Source organism: Nicotiana attenuata, chromosome 12, assembly GCF_001879085.1.
Source record: "Nicotiana attenuata strain UT chromosome 12, NIATTr2, whole genome shotgun sequence".
NCBI lineage: Eukaryota > Viridiplantae > Streptophyta > Magnoliopsida > Solanales > Solanaceae > Nicotiana > Nicotiana attenuata.
The window spans coordinates 21,996,860-22,013,385 of NC_032000.1; the positions used below are offsets into that span (position 1 = coordinate 21,996,860).

Below are 16,526 nucleotides of genomic sequence, written 5' to 3' on the forward strand. Positions count from 1 at the left end.
TTTAAAACGAATTTAAATTAATCCGGGAAAGAAAAACGGGCTAGACCGGACCGGGTCGCGGGTCATCCCTCCATCATTTTCCATTCACACCTCTTTTGTTATTATTTCCTAAATAACAAACCCAACAATCCCCCACATGAATGGGGAATGGCTATAAACTCAAAGGAATGCACGGACGTGTGTGTGTTTTACAAGCAAGAATTGATTGCCTCTGGATAAGTGGGTTTCCCTTTAAACTTTCCGTAGTGAACTTATATCGGATATACTCGGTCAATCGGTAGATTTGATATCTTTGAACCGTCGAGCTTTGTTGTATACCTAGACAACATAAGTCACACAATCAATCCTTAACCATCTATGGTTCTCATGGTTGTGTTCGTTTCAGCCATGAACACCGCCTGGTTTCATGAGTGCTTAGAGAATGGGCCTTTACTTTCATTCTCCTTGAAGCGGCTTACACTTCACACTCACATAGGTGATTCCTAAACGTGTAGTCCTAAAGACACACTATCTGGTCATATCCTGCCAGACTTAGCAAATCATTAAAAAGCTTTAAGCTTTATTGACTCATCAAAAAAGCATTAATGCTTTACCTCGTTTTTGAACATTGTCTTCATCACGAGAATGGGTTGAGTTAGTTGACAATGTTGAACCGTCATTCATAACTTTGTTTGATCTCTTTGAACCTAGCTCTTGGGATCTCCAGTCTGCTAGGTAGAGTTACCGCCATGATGACTTGTCCTAGGCCTTTAACCCCATTCCCTTTGATGATCTTTCAACTGCCTCTCTAGATAGGCCTTTTGTAAGTGGATCCGACACGTTATCTCTTGACTTTACGTAGTCAATTGTGATAACACCACTAGAGAGTAGTTGTCTAACGGTATTGTGTCTCCGTCGGATATGACGAGATTTTCCGTTATACGTAACGCTCCCTGCCCTACCTATTGCCGCTTGACTATCACAATGTATACATATAGGTGCCAAAGGTTTGGGCCAAAATGGAATATCTTCCAAGAAATTCCGGAGCCATTCAGCTTCTTCACCGGCCTTGTCTAAGGCTATAAACTCAGCCTCCACCGTAGAGCGGTCAATGCACATTTGTTTGGACGATTTCCAAGACATCGCTCATCCACCGACAGTTTAGAATCGGTTGAACCGGTGATCTAATTTGCATCACTATACCCCTCTATTATCGTGAGATACTTATTGTAGTGCAAAGCATAATTTGGAGTATATTTCAAATACTTCAAAACTCGTTTCATTGTCATGAACGTTCAATGCAAACTTCCTTATGTTGTAGACTAATACGTCTCGATTTTCGATTGCATATCAGATTATTGACTACACTTAATGTAGTAATTATAATAACAGCGGGAATGATTGGCATCAGTTGTGGCCACAACCTTTTAATATATAACACATTTCGTAATCATTCCGCCATTTTCAAGCATTTGTATGCTATTCATTCATATGTCTATATGATATGCAAATTATAGCACCTCCATTCATGAAACAAATCCAAGTTGCAATGGATTTTGGTCATGTTCATCGGTTAGTTCACCTCATTATAGACCAACGTATTAATATATTCGTTCATGAACGGTCATGTCTATACAGACGTATCTTTCTATGAAAAGTCACAACCTTCAAAGTGACATTATTTCATAAAAGAACTAAACAATATAAATTTTCATTAAAGAAAATGACCTTTCGAGAAAGGCATGTGACCAACTTCCGAATTAGTAGTTTCATCAACTAGTCTTTATTAAGACTAAACAACTGATGACTTTACCAACTACTATATCAATGGAGTTCAAAAATTATATAATTTAGACATTACGTCTAACATTGGCTTTTGTCATGCATAAGCTAAAAGCCCCCACATTTTAAATATTTCATCAACATATCATATATAATCAAATAATGACTATATGATTTGAAGTATTCTTAATGTAAACACATTTGTTTACACTCATTAATTTTTGAAACCATTTGACAATATTATTTGGTCAAATCTCGCATGTCATTGTTTACTAAACAATTGTATCCAAACGTTACGACTTTCCCGGTTTCCCGGCCGGAGGAACAGCAGTGCGGCGTGACGAGGCTATCGTCGTTTGCACCAACAGTCGCAGAAGGAATTCCATTCTCATTTGCCATTTCTTACAGTGAACAACAGAAGAGATCAATTAATGGCAAAACCAAAACAGTAAATAATACTGTAATTAATAAACAGTACGTAATAAAAATAACTGAAGTTTTTATATACTGTTTTACAGAAAAAATGATGAAGTTTTTATGTTCTTCAAATCGTTTTCTGAATTTCAATACCCTGATGAAGTTTTTATATCTTCAAATCAGAATAGTAAAATTCAGACAGAATACAGAATATAATAAATATAATTTCCTTAAGATTGTTATTTATCTGTATTGCTGTAAGTAAATAAAACAGTAATCTTTCTGAAAAATAGAACAGAAAGTTAGTAGAAACAATTCTGGAAAATAATATTCGAACTTCAAAATAATTTTTGAAACGTTGAAGGAACAAATCGAGCCCACTGAATACACAGTGTGTCCTTAAGAAAATTATTCCCCTCAAGTACCCGAGGTTTTGGAATATATCCTCCCAGGATAGAACGATTTAACTCACCAGTGTATCGGTATCTAAAACTCTGGTGATCGGCGAACCACTCGATGGTCGTAAAACACACTGGAATATTTTGTGCAGAAGAAGAAGAAGATTCAGAAAATTTTGTAAGTAAATATTTTGGGATTTGAAGGTCTATTTATAGCCAACTTGGTGATGTTTCTGAAGAGGTTGCAACCTTTCAGAACAGTCATGGCTGTTGGAACAGGTGTGACCCTCTGAAGAGGTTTGCAACCTTTCAGAACAGTCATGGCTGTTGGAAATTTTTGCGGGAAACTTAAAACGAATTTAAATTAATCCGGAAAAGAAAAACGAGCTAGACCGGGTCGCGGGTCATCCCTCCACCATTTTTCATTCACACCTCTTTTGTTATTATTTATTAAATAACAAACCCAACACTTCTCTCAAAATCCTAGTTGTTGATACACTTCCTTCAATTATTGGAACGCTTTGCTTCTAACCTTCCAATTTGTTGTTTCTTTTCTCTTAATTTTTAGAAAAAAAGTTTCTTGCTCTTGTGCCGTATTTACTAGCACCACTCTAAATTTGTAATCCTTTTGTTTAATCACTCTAGATGGTTGTCATTATTATCAATTAGACTTCTCTTTTCTATCCCGTTAATTATGCAAGTAAAAATAAGGGTAAAGATCACTTCTGGTCTGCGGCAAAACTATTTATATTCAACAATCGTAGAAGTACGTACACACACACACACACACACACACACATATATANATCTCTCCGATCTTAACCATAGATCTCAAATTCAGAATGAAAAAATATTACTTCCTATGTTCCAGATTATGTGAACCTATTTCCTTTTTGGTCTGTTCCAAAAAGAATGACCCCTTTCTAAATTTGGTAACAATTTAGCTTAAACTTATAATTCTACCCTTAATAAGAAGCTTTTATAACCACACAAATACTTTGGGCTCCTTTTTGGCTTGTTTAGGACCACAGATTCCAAAAGTCTTCATTTTTTCTTAAACTTCGTGCCCAATCAAACAGGTTCACATAAATTAAAACTGAGAAAATATTATTTTAAAAGCGGTTATAAAATGTCATTTATCCAAACAATAAGAACACAAAAGTTATGGATAAATTTTAGTGGAATATTACCGAATATTTTCCACTTGACAGACCCCTATGAAGGGGAAAGTATGACGGACACGGAGAAGAATTCAACAACATATATAGCTTAGACAAAGCTTATTTTTCAGATCCAACAGTTGATATCTTACAGCAGTGGTCCAACTCAGCAACCAACGTGTCATTAATTATTTTATCCCACACGTGGCTCAGAAATTCCGAGTCGCCTCTATATATTTGCTACTAAACCTCTCTTACTTTTGGCTTACTTCTAAATTTAAGTCTATTCTCTCGTTCTCTCTTATTTTCACAAAACATTCAAATATATCCATACCCCTCAATTTCTTAATATCTCTCCCTCTCTTTCCTTATATCTTTTTCCTCTTAAAATTGTTCTAAATTTGTTCCTTTAATTTTAGTCTCTTCATCCGATATTTATTGGGAAAGAAAAGAAAAAGATGAAGGGGAATACAGGAAATCCACTAGCTTTGACATCCTTGAATCACATATCCCTTGTTTGCAGATCAGTTGAAGAATCCATTGATTTTTACAAGAATGTTCTTGGATTTGTCCCCGTTAGGAGGCCTGGATCATTCAATTTTAATGGCGCTTGGTAATTTTATGCAACATTCATTTTTTAACATTAATTATTTTAGGGACTGGAAGCTTGAAAAAAGTAAAAATATAAAACAGCACGATTGATATGATATGATATGATATAATCCGTTTCAATTATAAATAATTAACCATAGATCCTTGTCAAAATTTTGGTAGGTTGTTTGGTCATGGGATAGGGATTCATCTCCTTCAGTCTGAAGATCCAGAAAGATTGCCAAAGAAAACTGAAATTAATCCCAAGGACAATCATATATCTTTCCAGGTTATTATTTTTTCTTTTAATATTTCATCTGTATATTTCTAATAGCTTCATAGTATTGATGCATGATCGTGTTATTTGTATAATGTTAAAAGTTTCAACCACTCTGTCGATAATGCCGTGTGCTGTTAATTACAAGAATTTGTGATTTTTTCTAACACAAATTGTACATCTACTTGTTGATGTACACGCCTCTAATTCTCTACAGAGGAGTAAATAGTTTTCGTCCAAACGGAACTACACAGGGAAAAAGAAAATTACAGATTGAATTGTCATCTCCATTCATAATAAATAGAAATCATAAAGAGGATATAGAACAGAGAAAAGAGAAAATGTGTGAATAATACGTATTGGATTTAGATATTAGTACTGTTATTCGACTAGGGATAACAGATGGGAGGATAAGATTGAATTTGAACATGTTAAATAAATGAGCATGTCATTAATCCGCCAAAAAATTACTTGGACTGAGACAGATTTGGTTAATATGAACTAAATAATGAATCATAGCTAACTAGACATACAATAACGAAAAGTAACTTTTTATAGCAAGTTTGGTAAATGGGAGAGTAGAGTAATTACATACTCCTTCTGTCCAATTTTTAGATGTCCGCTATTACTCGTCCAGATTTAGAAAACCAATGAATAATTTACCTTTTTTTACCCTTCTTATTAAGTACTACTTATTTTTAATTTATTTTTCAACGTATAATAAATAGGAGAAAATAGTAAAATTATCGTGTTATTTATTATTTCTTAAAGGGTGTGCCAAGTCAATAGTGGACAAGTAAACTTGAACGGAGAGAGTACTAGCCAACTGCATTATTAACATAAATTATTTATACGTACATAGGAGTGCTAGCCAACTGCATTTTTAACGTATAAATTATTTATACTATCAGTATATATATATATATATATATATATATATATATATATATATATATATATATATATATATATATATAACTCAAGCTCATGTTTTAATTAAAGTTTGATTGATTGATAAGCAGTGTGAGAGCATAGATGCAGTGGAAAAGAAGCTCACACAAATGGGGATAGAGTACGTTAGACAGCTAGTGGAAGAAGGTGGAATATACGTAGATCAGCTATTTTTCCACGACCCAGATGGTTTTATGGTTGAAATTTGCAACTGTGACAACTTGCCTGTGATTCCATTGGTTGGGGAAATGGCTAGATCTTGCTCCAGAGTTAATCTTCATCAACCTCAGCCAACACAGCAACAACCCATAGTACATGTCCAAGTCCAACCTTTAATTAAACTAGATTAATGTTCCTAGTTTAAGATTATAAGTTGGTTACTTACAATGTTTGTTACAACAGCTTTTTCTTTTTCAGAATGTTGTTGCTTTCTTTGTATGATAGTTTTGGTAGCCCTATTGATTTGAAATGTGTGTTCTGGATTTAGGTCCAAGTGTACAACCTTTCGATTAATTGGACAAAAATACCTGAACTAACTTTGTCAATCACGTGAAAACTACAAAACCTAGATGAAAACAGAAATGAGAAAGAAAAAAAAAACATGTAAAAAGATTAAGTTAAAAAGGAAAAAAGGGAAAAACAGAGATACATGTGACACTTCAATATGTTTCAAGCTTTTCGGGGAGAAAACAAAATAGCAAAATATAAAATTGGCTCGCGACCGAACTAATAACATTTGCTAGCCAAAAAATATATAAAATACGTATATTTTATATATATATATAAGAAAAAGCTCAAGTGCTTTTTTACCTTTGATTCTAGTCATGTTTGACCAAAAAATATAGATCTTGGTTTAATTAATTAAATTTATGTAAATGAGGGTCAATCTTAGTTAACAATAATATTTCAAAGTTGAAGTTCTCAGAAGTGCCCTAAATGCTACATAGATATATTTCAATAGCGGCGGCAGCACATAACCAATATTTAAGAAGTCAAACGAAATATTGTAGCATTAAATATTGTTGAATAGCAATAAATGGCATTTAAGTAAATAGAATGAATGAGTCATCCAAGAAAGGATGGAGCCGGTGAGTGTTTTTTCTGACAATATGAGTAATGGACAATCCTTTAAATATCTGAGTTATTCTCGGATCTGGTGGAAAAGTGTAGATGATGATAGGCTATAATAGCATATTTTAGTCGCTTATTACACTCGAATTTACTGCACTTTAATTGAGTTTGCGCTTTAATCGCTAGTGTTTTGCACTAATTGTGTGTTTTATGCGTTGTAGGTGTGATTCCGAGCTATATAGATGTTATGGAATGAATTTAAGTGATTTGAAGCTTTGAAGTCTGAGTAAAAGCTCAAGGAATTAAGCCGGGATCGTGTTCGGAGGTCAAATGATAATTAAGTACGAACGAAGACTTGAGGAGGCATATTGCGCATTGTCTAGTAAAATAGATATAACTTTTTTCTCAGAACTCCATTTGGGCTCCACAATATATGGTTGGAAACCTAACTCAAAGGGCTACAACTTTCATGTTTTACGTTTTTCCAAATTCCAAACGGTATAGGGTGAAAAACCGCGGTTTTTCCGCGACCGCGGCAGAACCGCGGCAGAGTGTACTCGCGGACAACTGAAGAATCAGAGGGCATGTTTGGCCGCGGTTCCACCGCGACCGCGGCAAAACCGCGGCAGGAAGCGAAAATTTCAGGGACTAAAGTGCAAAACATGGGATTTTAAGTCCTAAACCCTATATTAAACAAAGGAGGCCGGCCAAGAACAAGAAGAGGACATATTTTGGACACAAATTAGACCTAAGGAGGCGGAGAGACACTACTTTAGGGTTAGACAACACCCTTGGAGGCAAGAACACTTGGGAGCAAGGCGGAGAATTCTTCTACGAGTTTTTTTCCTTCCTCTTCCTATTTTTAATTGTTGGTTATGACTTTTAGTATTGTAGTTTTACATACTATTATGAATAGCTAATTTGTTGTCTAGAGTTTTGATAGAACCTTTTGTAGGATAAATTCTTGTTATGTTTTTATATAATGAGCCATAGCTTTTCTCTATTTGTTCAACTACGTTTATATTCTGGTTGATTGAAGAGCTCTCAATTAGCTGTGCCTATTTAGTATGCATAACTCGGGAGAGAGTGCATATTTAGGTAGTTGTTAAACAACACCACTCCCAAAGTATATGGGGGATCAATAACCGAGGGTTTAAAGGCGGGATTAGGGATAACGAAGCCTTGGGTGCGATCTGAAGTGAGCTGTATTAAAAGCCAGCTAGCGTAGCTCGGGAGAGTGCGTCTAGTAAATTGTCGTAATAGCTCGGGAGAGATTTACGGTAATAAGAGTGCTCATGATCGGTAGAGAATACTTAGGCGAAATTATAGAAGACATAGCGGGAAGGATTCCGACAATAGGGGAAATCATAACTCTAGACCTCCTTAATCTTTTCTATAACCCTCAGTATCGTTAGTTGTTAATTTACTATTTTAATTTGTTAGTTAAGTAGTTAAACACAAGAATCTTAATATCTACAAGTTAGAAATTGTTCAAGCTTGTCTTCTTGGTGATAGTGAACAGCTGTAGCTAAACCTTAGTTCTCTGTGGGATTCGACTCCGGACTTGTAAACCGGATTATATTTGCAGCGACCGCATTGTCCTTTTTATAAGGCATAGTTGGGAGTGATCAGTAGACAAGAATCTTTGGCCAAAAAGTTATGTTTTTCTCCTTGCAATAAGTTCTAATTCTCCTCTTTAAAGTCAAAGAGTATTTTACACATGAATATCACATGTCCCCTATCATTGTGTCTCTATCTTTTTTATAGATAACATGTTCCTAGAACCCTAATAGTATAAGTGCGGAGAATATCCATTAGAATATTCTCCTTAGGTCCTAGCTTAAAGCTAGTCGTTATAACTCTGTCATAGGCCCACGACCTCGGCAACGGTATTGACGACTCCTCGACTTCGATCTTTGCTGACTCTTCGACCATGGCCTTCATTGTTGATTAGATCACTTCGACCCATGGCAACATGAAGATGCTTTACCGATATCATTTTGACTTATATTCTAGAGATAGATTTCGACCCATACAGTTAGTTCCTCCGCTTATTGAGGCTAATTTTGCGGGCAGGTTCGATGAGCGGTTCATGTTGTCGGTGGTCGAGCTAATCGATTGTACCACACGAGTCATGGTTATTATGACGAACAGGTGATGTGGCCTTCTGTGAGGCTAATATTTCAAAATGATTCGAATTTCTCGGGCAATTCGTTGGAGTTATATCATCCACAGGCCAGGATGATGTCATAATATCATGTGTCATTATGACACATGTTCCCGATGCATTGCTTTGTTTTTCGTGTGTCCTTTGATTAGACCTGCAGCTTCGGTTCTGAAGCTAATGATGAACCATTTTCGGTTTCGGTGCCATGACCTTTATAAATAGAGATCATTGAATCCGATTTTGGAGTTTAAACTTTCTAGCGTTTTTAAGACACCTTATTTCTTTCGTGCTTTCTTCTTCTCTAAATTTCTTCTGTTTTAAGTGACCTATATTCTTCTTTATTCCTTCTTGTTTGTTACTTCACTGCATTGAATCATGTCTGAAGTGCCTTTTAACGATGGTGAGGGGAGCTGTGTTATTCCCTTGGCAGTGTTATTCCCTTCTCGTAGGGAGAGTGTTTCCACCACCGTTGAGGATGAAACTTTCCTGTCGGTGGAAGAAATAGTCTCACGCAACCCTAATTCCATATCCGATTTTACCAAAGCTCCTGGGGCCGTACCTGGAGATTTTCGATCAGTATGATGATAAAGGAATTAGCGGAGTTCAAGTCCAAATCTATCCTTCCTGATCATATCGAGTTGATCCCTACTAAAGGGGACGCGGTACAGGTCCACCGTCCCGGGTATTGTGACCTCCATGCCTATCCTTTCCAAGTTGGCTATTCTTTTCCTCTCTTTCCGCTGGTCGAGGAGTTCTGTCATTACTATAGCATTTGGCCAGCTCAGCTTGCGCCGTACGTCTATAAAATTATAAAGATGCTTACCAATTTTGCCGAGCTAGCCGGGGTCGAATTGACACTTTGGCATTTGATACACCTATATTCCCCTAGCTTTTATAGGGAAACGATGTTGAATCTTCATCACCGAGGGGGTAAATGCTTGGTGGTGAAGATGGATGACAAGGCCAACGATCAATTCTAGTTCAACTTCTTTTTTGTCAGAATCGAGAATGTGGTGGCCAATGTTGACAGTTTTCCTGAGGCTTAGAACTATACTTGTAAGTACCTGGTTTCTAGAGTTTGCAGCGGATATATGCCTTTTTGTTGTAGTCGTTGAGGTCTAATTGAACGGGGTCATGGTCTTCTATAGTCGAATCCGCAGCCTCGACCATTTCGGGATCCATGATGACGTCCCCGGTCATTCCTTGCGTCGACCTCGGCCCTGTTGATTACTATGCCTCTTTTTCCTTGTATTTTCTCTGTTAGGTTGTTGTGTTCTCTATGGCAATTTGGTAGCATTCTCGAGACATGCGCTATTCCCGATGTATTGATAAATGGGGATTTTGACTGCTTATTAGCACCTTTTAGCCTTTGTTTTAGTCCGAAAGTATTGAATTGTGTTCCCGAAACTAATGAAATTGTGCAAATTGCAGGAACGCTGGAAGTTTGGTCTCCCACAATGAAATCCAACTCAAAAAGGAGTGTTCCGAAGCACAAGGAGATAAAGGGCGTAGAAGCTAAGATGTGCGGTCCGCATAAGGAATTCTGCATCCGCAGAAGAAATTGCGGATCGCAGAATTCCATATGCGGTCGCAAGTCAAGCAGCAAAACCCAATAGGATTTTTAGCAATGTGCGGACCGCATATGAATTGTGCGGCTGCAGAGCTGGGCTTTCATTGACAAAGATTCAAAGTTCAGAGAATATGCAAAAAGACCAAGTCCTGAAGCCTTTGTGAAGTCTCGCGGCCGCAGTCCAAATGTGCGGCCGCAGAACTCACCTTCCTGCCAGCTGAAGAAATTTGCGGACCTTACGTGGAATTTTGCGGCCGCAAAACCTCCCGAGAGGCATTTTTGTTCGCGATTTTTGGCCCTGTATAAATACACGAGTTTCACAAATTTAGGTCAAGCTTGAACATTAAAAGTTGTTGTAGCCGTTTCTTTTTACTACTTTAGGAAGTTTTACATTATTTTGATGTTTAAACATTAGATTTCATCATTTAATCTTTCATTATGAGTTTAATTAGCTTTTCTTCTTTATTTTCTTCAGAATCTGCTATGAGTAGCTAGATTTTTACTAGTGTTGTGACCCAACCCTAGTGTGTAAATCTTATGGGTGATTAATTTAATGATTGTTGATGATTGGGTGTTGATTATTTAGCTTAGTTCATGCTTCAATTTTAGAATTAATGGTTACAAACATTGATTCATGCCTATTTGACTTAGTCTTTACTTGAGAAAGAGGTACCTAGTCTAGGACAACTTGGCTAACAAGGGATTGGTTTAATTGAGAAATTGATTTACCTAATTAAAGGGTTCAAACTAGAGATAGTAAGAACTCGACTTGAGCTCATATCAACTATTTTGTTTGATACCCATTTGGACTTGAGAAAGCCAAATTGGGCAAAATCACTCTCTGACCGAGAGGTATTGAGTATGTAACGTAGAGTTGAGAGATACAATACACCCCAATCAACAAAATAAGTATTAACGTCTTTATTCCATTAGGCAAACACCTAGGTTATGGTCACATCCCTAGGCCTTTAAACTATTTGGAAAACATCAAAAAACATTCATCTCTTGTTTATTTACCTTAGCTTGCAATCATTAGAGTAATAGTAGAAGTAGAAATCAAAACTCTGTTTGGAAGTACAATTTAGGTAGTCCATTCACTTGCTTCAAATATATACTCCTGACACCCCTTATTACTCCCAGTGGATTCGGCCCCGACTCATAGTTGGGTAACTATTATTGCATACGACCGTATCATATCTCTTATTGAGGTGTGTTGTGGATGTCATCAATTTTTGGCATCGTTGCCGGGGAGTTAAAACAGTGTTAGCTATATATTTGGGTGTGTTTTTGGAATATCTTCTCTTTCTTATGTGTTACTAACTTGTGTGAGAAATCGTAGGTACAACCATGGCAAACAATAAGCTCGGAAATTTTCCTTTGGGGGATGTGGACGTCGAGGATAAGCAAGTTTATGAGGTTCCTCTTGAACCTCAAGCCAATAGAAGAGGCTAAGTGCCTCATGACAATGTCCCGCTCCAACCCCACCTCCACCATGAGTGGCTCCACACCGGATATTACCCAATGAAGGATATGCAAGTGCAATAGTCCCTCCCCGTATTAGGCGGGCAACTTTCAAATCACCAATGTGATGCTCACTTTGCTTGAGCAATGGGTTTCTTCACCGATGCTCCAACTCAAAATGCGTACAAACGTTTGAAGGGGTTTGTGGATACTTGTTGGGGGAGAAAACAAGCAAATGTCTCAGAGGATGCATTGAGGCTAAGGCATATTCCCTTCTCTCTACGGGGAAAAGCTTTAGATTGGTTGGAATAATTGCCAAACTAGTCCATTCACACTTGGGATGAGTTGGCAGAAAAGTTTGTTTCTAAGTTCTTCTCTCCGGGGCACATGGTTACACTTCGAGATCAGATTTTGGCATTCAAGCAAGAGCTGAATGAACCACTATACGAGATATGAGAACGTTATAGAACAATGGTTAAGGAATGTCCCAACAACGATATGACGGAGAACGTGATTCAACAAACTTTCTATAGGGGGATTAACACAACCAACCAACATGTAGTGAATCAACTTTCCGGTGGGAATTTCATGACTACGCCTTATGCGGAGGCGTGTGAGATTTCGGATGAGATGGCGGAAACGTCATCGACTTGGCAATCCCGTGCCAATGTTCCACAAGGTGACCCAAACATGATCCACCTTCACAAAGAATTGCAAGACCATGGGCAAGCCATTTCCTAATTGACAACTACCATGACGCACTAGCAAAGGCCCAACTAAATCAAGTGCAAAATCCAAAGCAAGTCAATGCCATGGAGGGAATGAACATGATGGCGAACAAGAGGAGGACCAAAGGTCCACGAGTGCAAAATCGAGTGGAGAATTATGTGCAAGAAGATAATGGTTTTGAGCAAGATGATTCCTATGGTGAACAAGAAGAGGAGGTGCAATATGTGCACAACTTTCAAGGGCAAAGAAACAACTTCCAAGGCCCAAACCAAAACCAATGGCGACCTCAAAACAATCAAGGCAATTGGAGCGGAAACAACAATCAAGGAAATTGGCATAACAATAATCAAGAAAATGGAGTCGAAATAATCAAGGAAATTGGGGGTAACAATCAAGGCGGATGGAACAACAATCAAGGGAACCGGGGTTCGGGTTTTCAAAGGCCCCCGATGTATCAACAACCGAGCAACCCGCCTCCTTATCCTTCCCATGGTTCAAGTTCTTCAAACAACGAGATGGGGCGTATTGAAAATATGTTCAAGCAAATGATGGAAAAGAATACCGATTCGGATGCCCAACTTGCCTCACACAACACATCAATCCGCGACTTAGAAGTTCAAATGGGGAAAATCTCTCAAGCTCTAAATTCTCGTCTAAGGGGGCACTGCCAAGTGACACGGTAGTAAACCCAAATGGTGGAAACAACACAGGGCATGCCATGGTCGTTACTACAAGAAGTGAACGAGGTGGGAATGCACCCACCTCAAGTTAAAGGCAACTTGCGGATGATGATCAAGTGGTGCAAGAATAAGAGATCCCGAACAATGTGGTGCAACCTAATGATGAATTTTGGATTGATATTGATGATAGTGTGGAAGATACTCAAGAGGAGGTGAACTCGTCTAGGGAACATATTATTGACATAGCGGAGCCGGTAGTGCAAAAGGCTAAGGCACCATTGCCTAAGCCTCCACCTCCATACCCTCAAAGACTTGCCAAGCAAAATAGTGAGAATCGATTCAAGAAATTCATTCAAATGATGATGAGTCTCTCAATAAATGTGCCATTAGTTGAAGCTTTGGAACAAATGACCAGTTATGCTAAGTTTATGAACGATCTCGTGACAAAGAAGCGGTTTATGAATTTTGAAACTATCCAAGTCACTCATCAAGTGAGTGCAATTTTGCATTCAATGGCTCCTAAGTTAGAGTATCCCGGTGCTTTCACGATTCCTTGTACAATTGGAAGTGCCAAGTTTGCTAAAGCTCTTTGTGTTCTTGGGGCAAGTATCGATTTGATGCCCTATTCAGTTTTTAAGACTTTGGGGATTAGACAACCAAGACCCACCTCTATAAGTTTGCAAATGACCGATCGTACTATGAAAAGGCCTTTGGGAGTGATTGAAGATGTCTTGGTTCGTGTTGATAAATTTATTCTTCCGGCGGATTTTGTCATTTTAGATTGTGAGGTTGAGTATGAAGTGCCGATTATTCCTGGGAGCCCTTTCCTTTCTACGGGAAGGCTCTTTGTGATGTTGAATCCAGAGAACTTACATTCCGTGTTGGTTATGAAAAAGTGGTATTCCATGTGTGCAAGTCCATGCGGCAACCAAATAGCAATGAGGTGTGTTCTTTTGTGGACTTGGTGACCGATGTTATTGTTGATGATACAAGTGCTACAATCAATATTGGTGGTATGTTGGAAGCCGTCTTGATCAACTTTGATGATGATGAGATGGATGGCTTCATGGAATGTGTGAACTCTTTTCAAGGAATGGGGTTGTACAACTATGCACCCCGAAAATTATCTTTGGATCTTGAAAATAGGACAACTCCTCCTAGAAAGCCTTCTATTGAAGAGCCTCCTACCTTGGAGTTGAAGCCCTTGCCCCACATCTTCGGTATGAATTTCTTGGCCCTTGTTCTACTTTACTGGTTATTCTTTCCTCTTTTTTGACTAACGTGCAGGTAGATTTCACATTTGTGGTGCTACAATAGAGAAAGAAGGCTATTGGGTGGACATTGCCGAATATTCGGGGGATAAGCTCGCCTTTTGCATGCATAAGATCAAATTGAAGGATGGTGTCAAACCATCTATTGAACATCAAAGGAGACTCAATGAGGCTATTCAAGAAGTTGTCAAGAAGGAGATTATCAAGTGGTTGGGTGCCGGGGTTGTCTACCCCATCTCGATAGTTCATGGACTTCTCTGATTCAATGTGTCCCATAGAAGGGGACATGACTGTATTCACCAATGACAAGAATGAGTTGATTCCTACAAGAATGGTGACCGGATGAAGGGTGTGTATGTACTATCGCAAGCTCAACAAAGTATCAAGGAAGGATCACTTTCCACTTTCTTTATTATATCAAATGCTCGATAGATTAGCCGACCATGCTTTCTATTGCTTTCTTGATGGGTATTCGGGCTACAACCAAATTTTTATTACTCCGGAAGACCAAGAGAAAACAACCTTTACATGTCCCTATGGTACTTTCGCCTTCAAGCATATGCCATTTGGTTTGTGCAATGCACCGGCGACTTTTCAAAGGTGTATGATGGCTATCTTCACGGACATGGTAGAGCTGCCTTGAAGTTTTCATGGATGACTTCTTGGTGGTTGGAGATTCTTTTGATGATTGGGAGAAATGCCATTTCATGGTTGAGGAAGCATTGTCCTTTGGCCACAAAATCTCAAAGAATGGAAATGAATTTGACAAGGCAAAGATTGAGGTGATTTTTAAACTTCCACCTCAAACTTCGGTGAAGGGTGTGCGGAGTCTTTTAGGCCACGCGGGGTTTTACCGGCGTTTCATCAAAGATTTCTCTAAGGTGGTGAACCCGTTGTGCAAGCTTCTTGAGAAGGATGCTAAGTTCAACTCAATGATGATTGCATGAGGGCTTTTGAATTGTTGAAGTTCAAGTTGACAACTACTCCCATCATTACCGCTCCAAATTAGAGTATCCCTTTTGAACTCATGTGTGATGCAAGTGACATAGCGGTTGGGGCTGTTTTGGGGCAATGCATCAACAAAAAATTCCATTCAGTCTACTATGCTAGTAACACCATGAATAGTGCCCAAGTCAACTATATCATTACAGAGAAAGAGCTCTTTGCCATTGTGTTTGCAATTGAGAAGTTCCGCCCGTACTTAATGGATGCAAACGTCATTGTCCACACGGATCATGCGGCGCTTCGTTATCTTATGATCAAGAAGGACTCCAAAGCTCGGTTGATGAGATGGGTGCTTTTGTTTCAAGATTTGATATTGACATCCAAGATAGAAAAGGGAGTGAAAACCAAGTGGTGGACCACTTGTCTCGTTTGGAGGAGGAGGGGAGGCCACATGATGGACTTGAAATCAATGACTCCTTCCCCGATGAGCAACTCTTGGCTATTTCAATAAAAAAGGTGCCCTGGTTTGCAAATCTAGCAAATTTCTTATGTGTGGAATCATTCCGGATGAGTTCTCTTCAAACCAAAGGAAGAAACTCAAACGAAATTGTCAAGATTATTATTGGGATGAACCATACCTTTTCCGGATTTGTATAGATGGTGTGATTAGAAGATGTGTACCGGACGAAGAGCAAGGTGAAATTCTTGGGGCTTGTCATTCTTCTCCATATTGTGGTTATCATGGTGGAGCAAGAACGGCGGCCAAAGTGCTTAGTTGCGGCTTCTATTGGTCCACTCTTTACAAGGATGTAAGTGAGCTAGTGAAAAGATGTGATGAATATCAACGGGCTGGTGGAATATCAAAGAAGAATGAAATGCCTCCTCACAACCATTCTGGAGATTGATATTTTCGATGTGTGGGGTATTGACTTCATGGGCCATTTTGTGAGTTCTTGTGGAAACACCTACATCTTGGTCGCGGTTGATTATATGTCTAAATGGGTTGAAGCCGTTGCTTTACCCAACAATGAGGCCAGAAGTGTGGTGGCTTTCTTGAAGAAGAATATTTTCACAAGG

General features: G+C 38.5%; 1 protein-coding gene across 1 annotated transcript; it reads left to right on the top strand.

The window, feature by feature from the left end:
- Nucleotides 3,980-6,100, top strand: LOC109235415. The gene is made up of 3 exons (XM_019401513.1): nt 3,980-4,349; nt 4,511-4,616; nt 5,627-6,100. Exons 1-3 carry the CDS (start codon nt 4,195-4,197, stop codon nt 5,903-5,905), a joined length of 540 nt encoding a protein of 179 aa, XP_019257058.1. The 5' UTR covers nt 3,980-4,194; the 3' UTR covers nt 5,906-6,100.

Coding starts and splice junctions, on each gene's coding strand:
- LOC109235415 (XM_019401513.1), top strand. CDS start 4,195: ATGAAGGGGAATACAGGAAATCCACTAGCTTTGACATCCTTGAATCAC. Junction 4,350..4,510: donor TTCAATTTTAATGGCGCTTG/GTAATTTTATGC, acceptor AAATTTTGGTAG/GTTGTTTGGTCATGGGATAG. Junction 4,617..5,626: donor ACAATCATATATCTTTCCAG/GTTATTATTTTT, acceptor ATTGATAAGCAG/TGTGAGAGCATAGATGCAGT.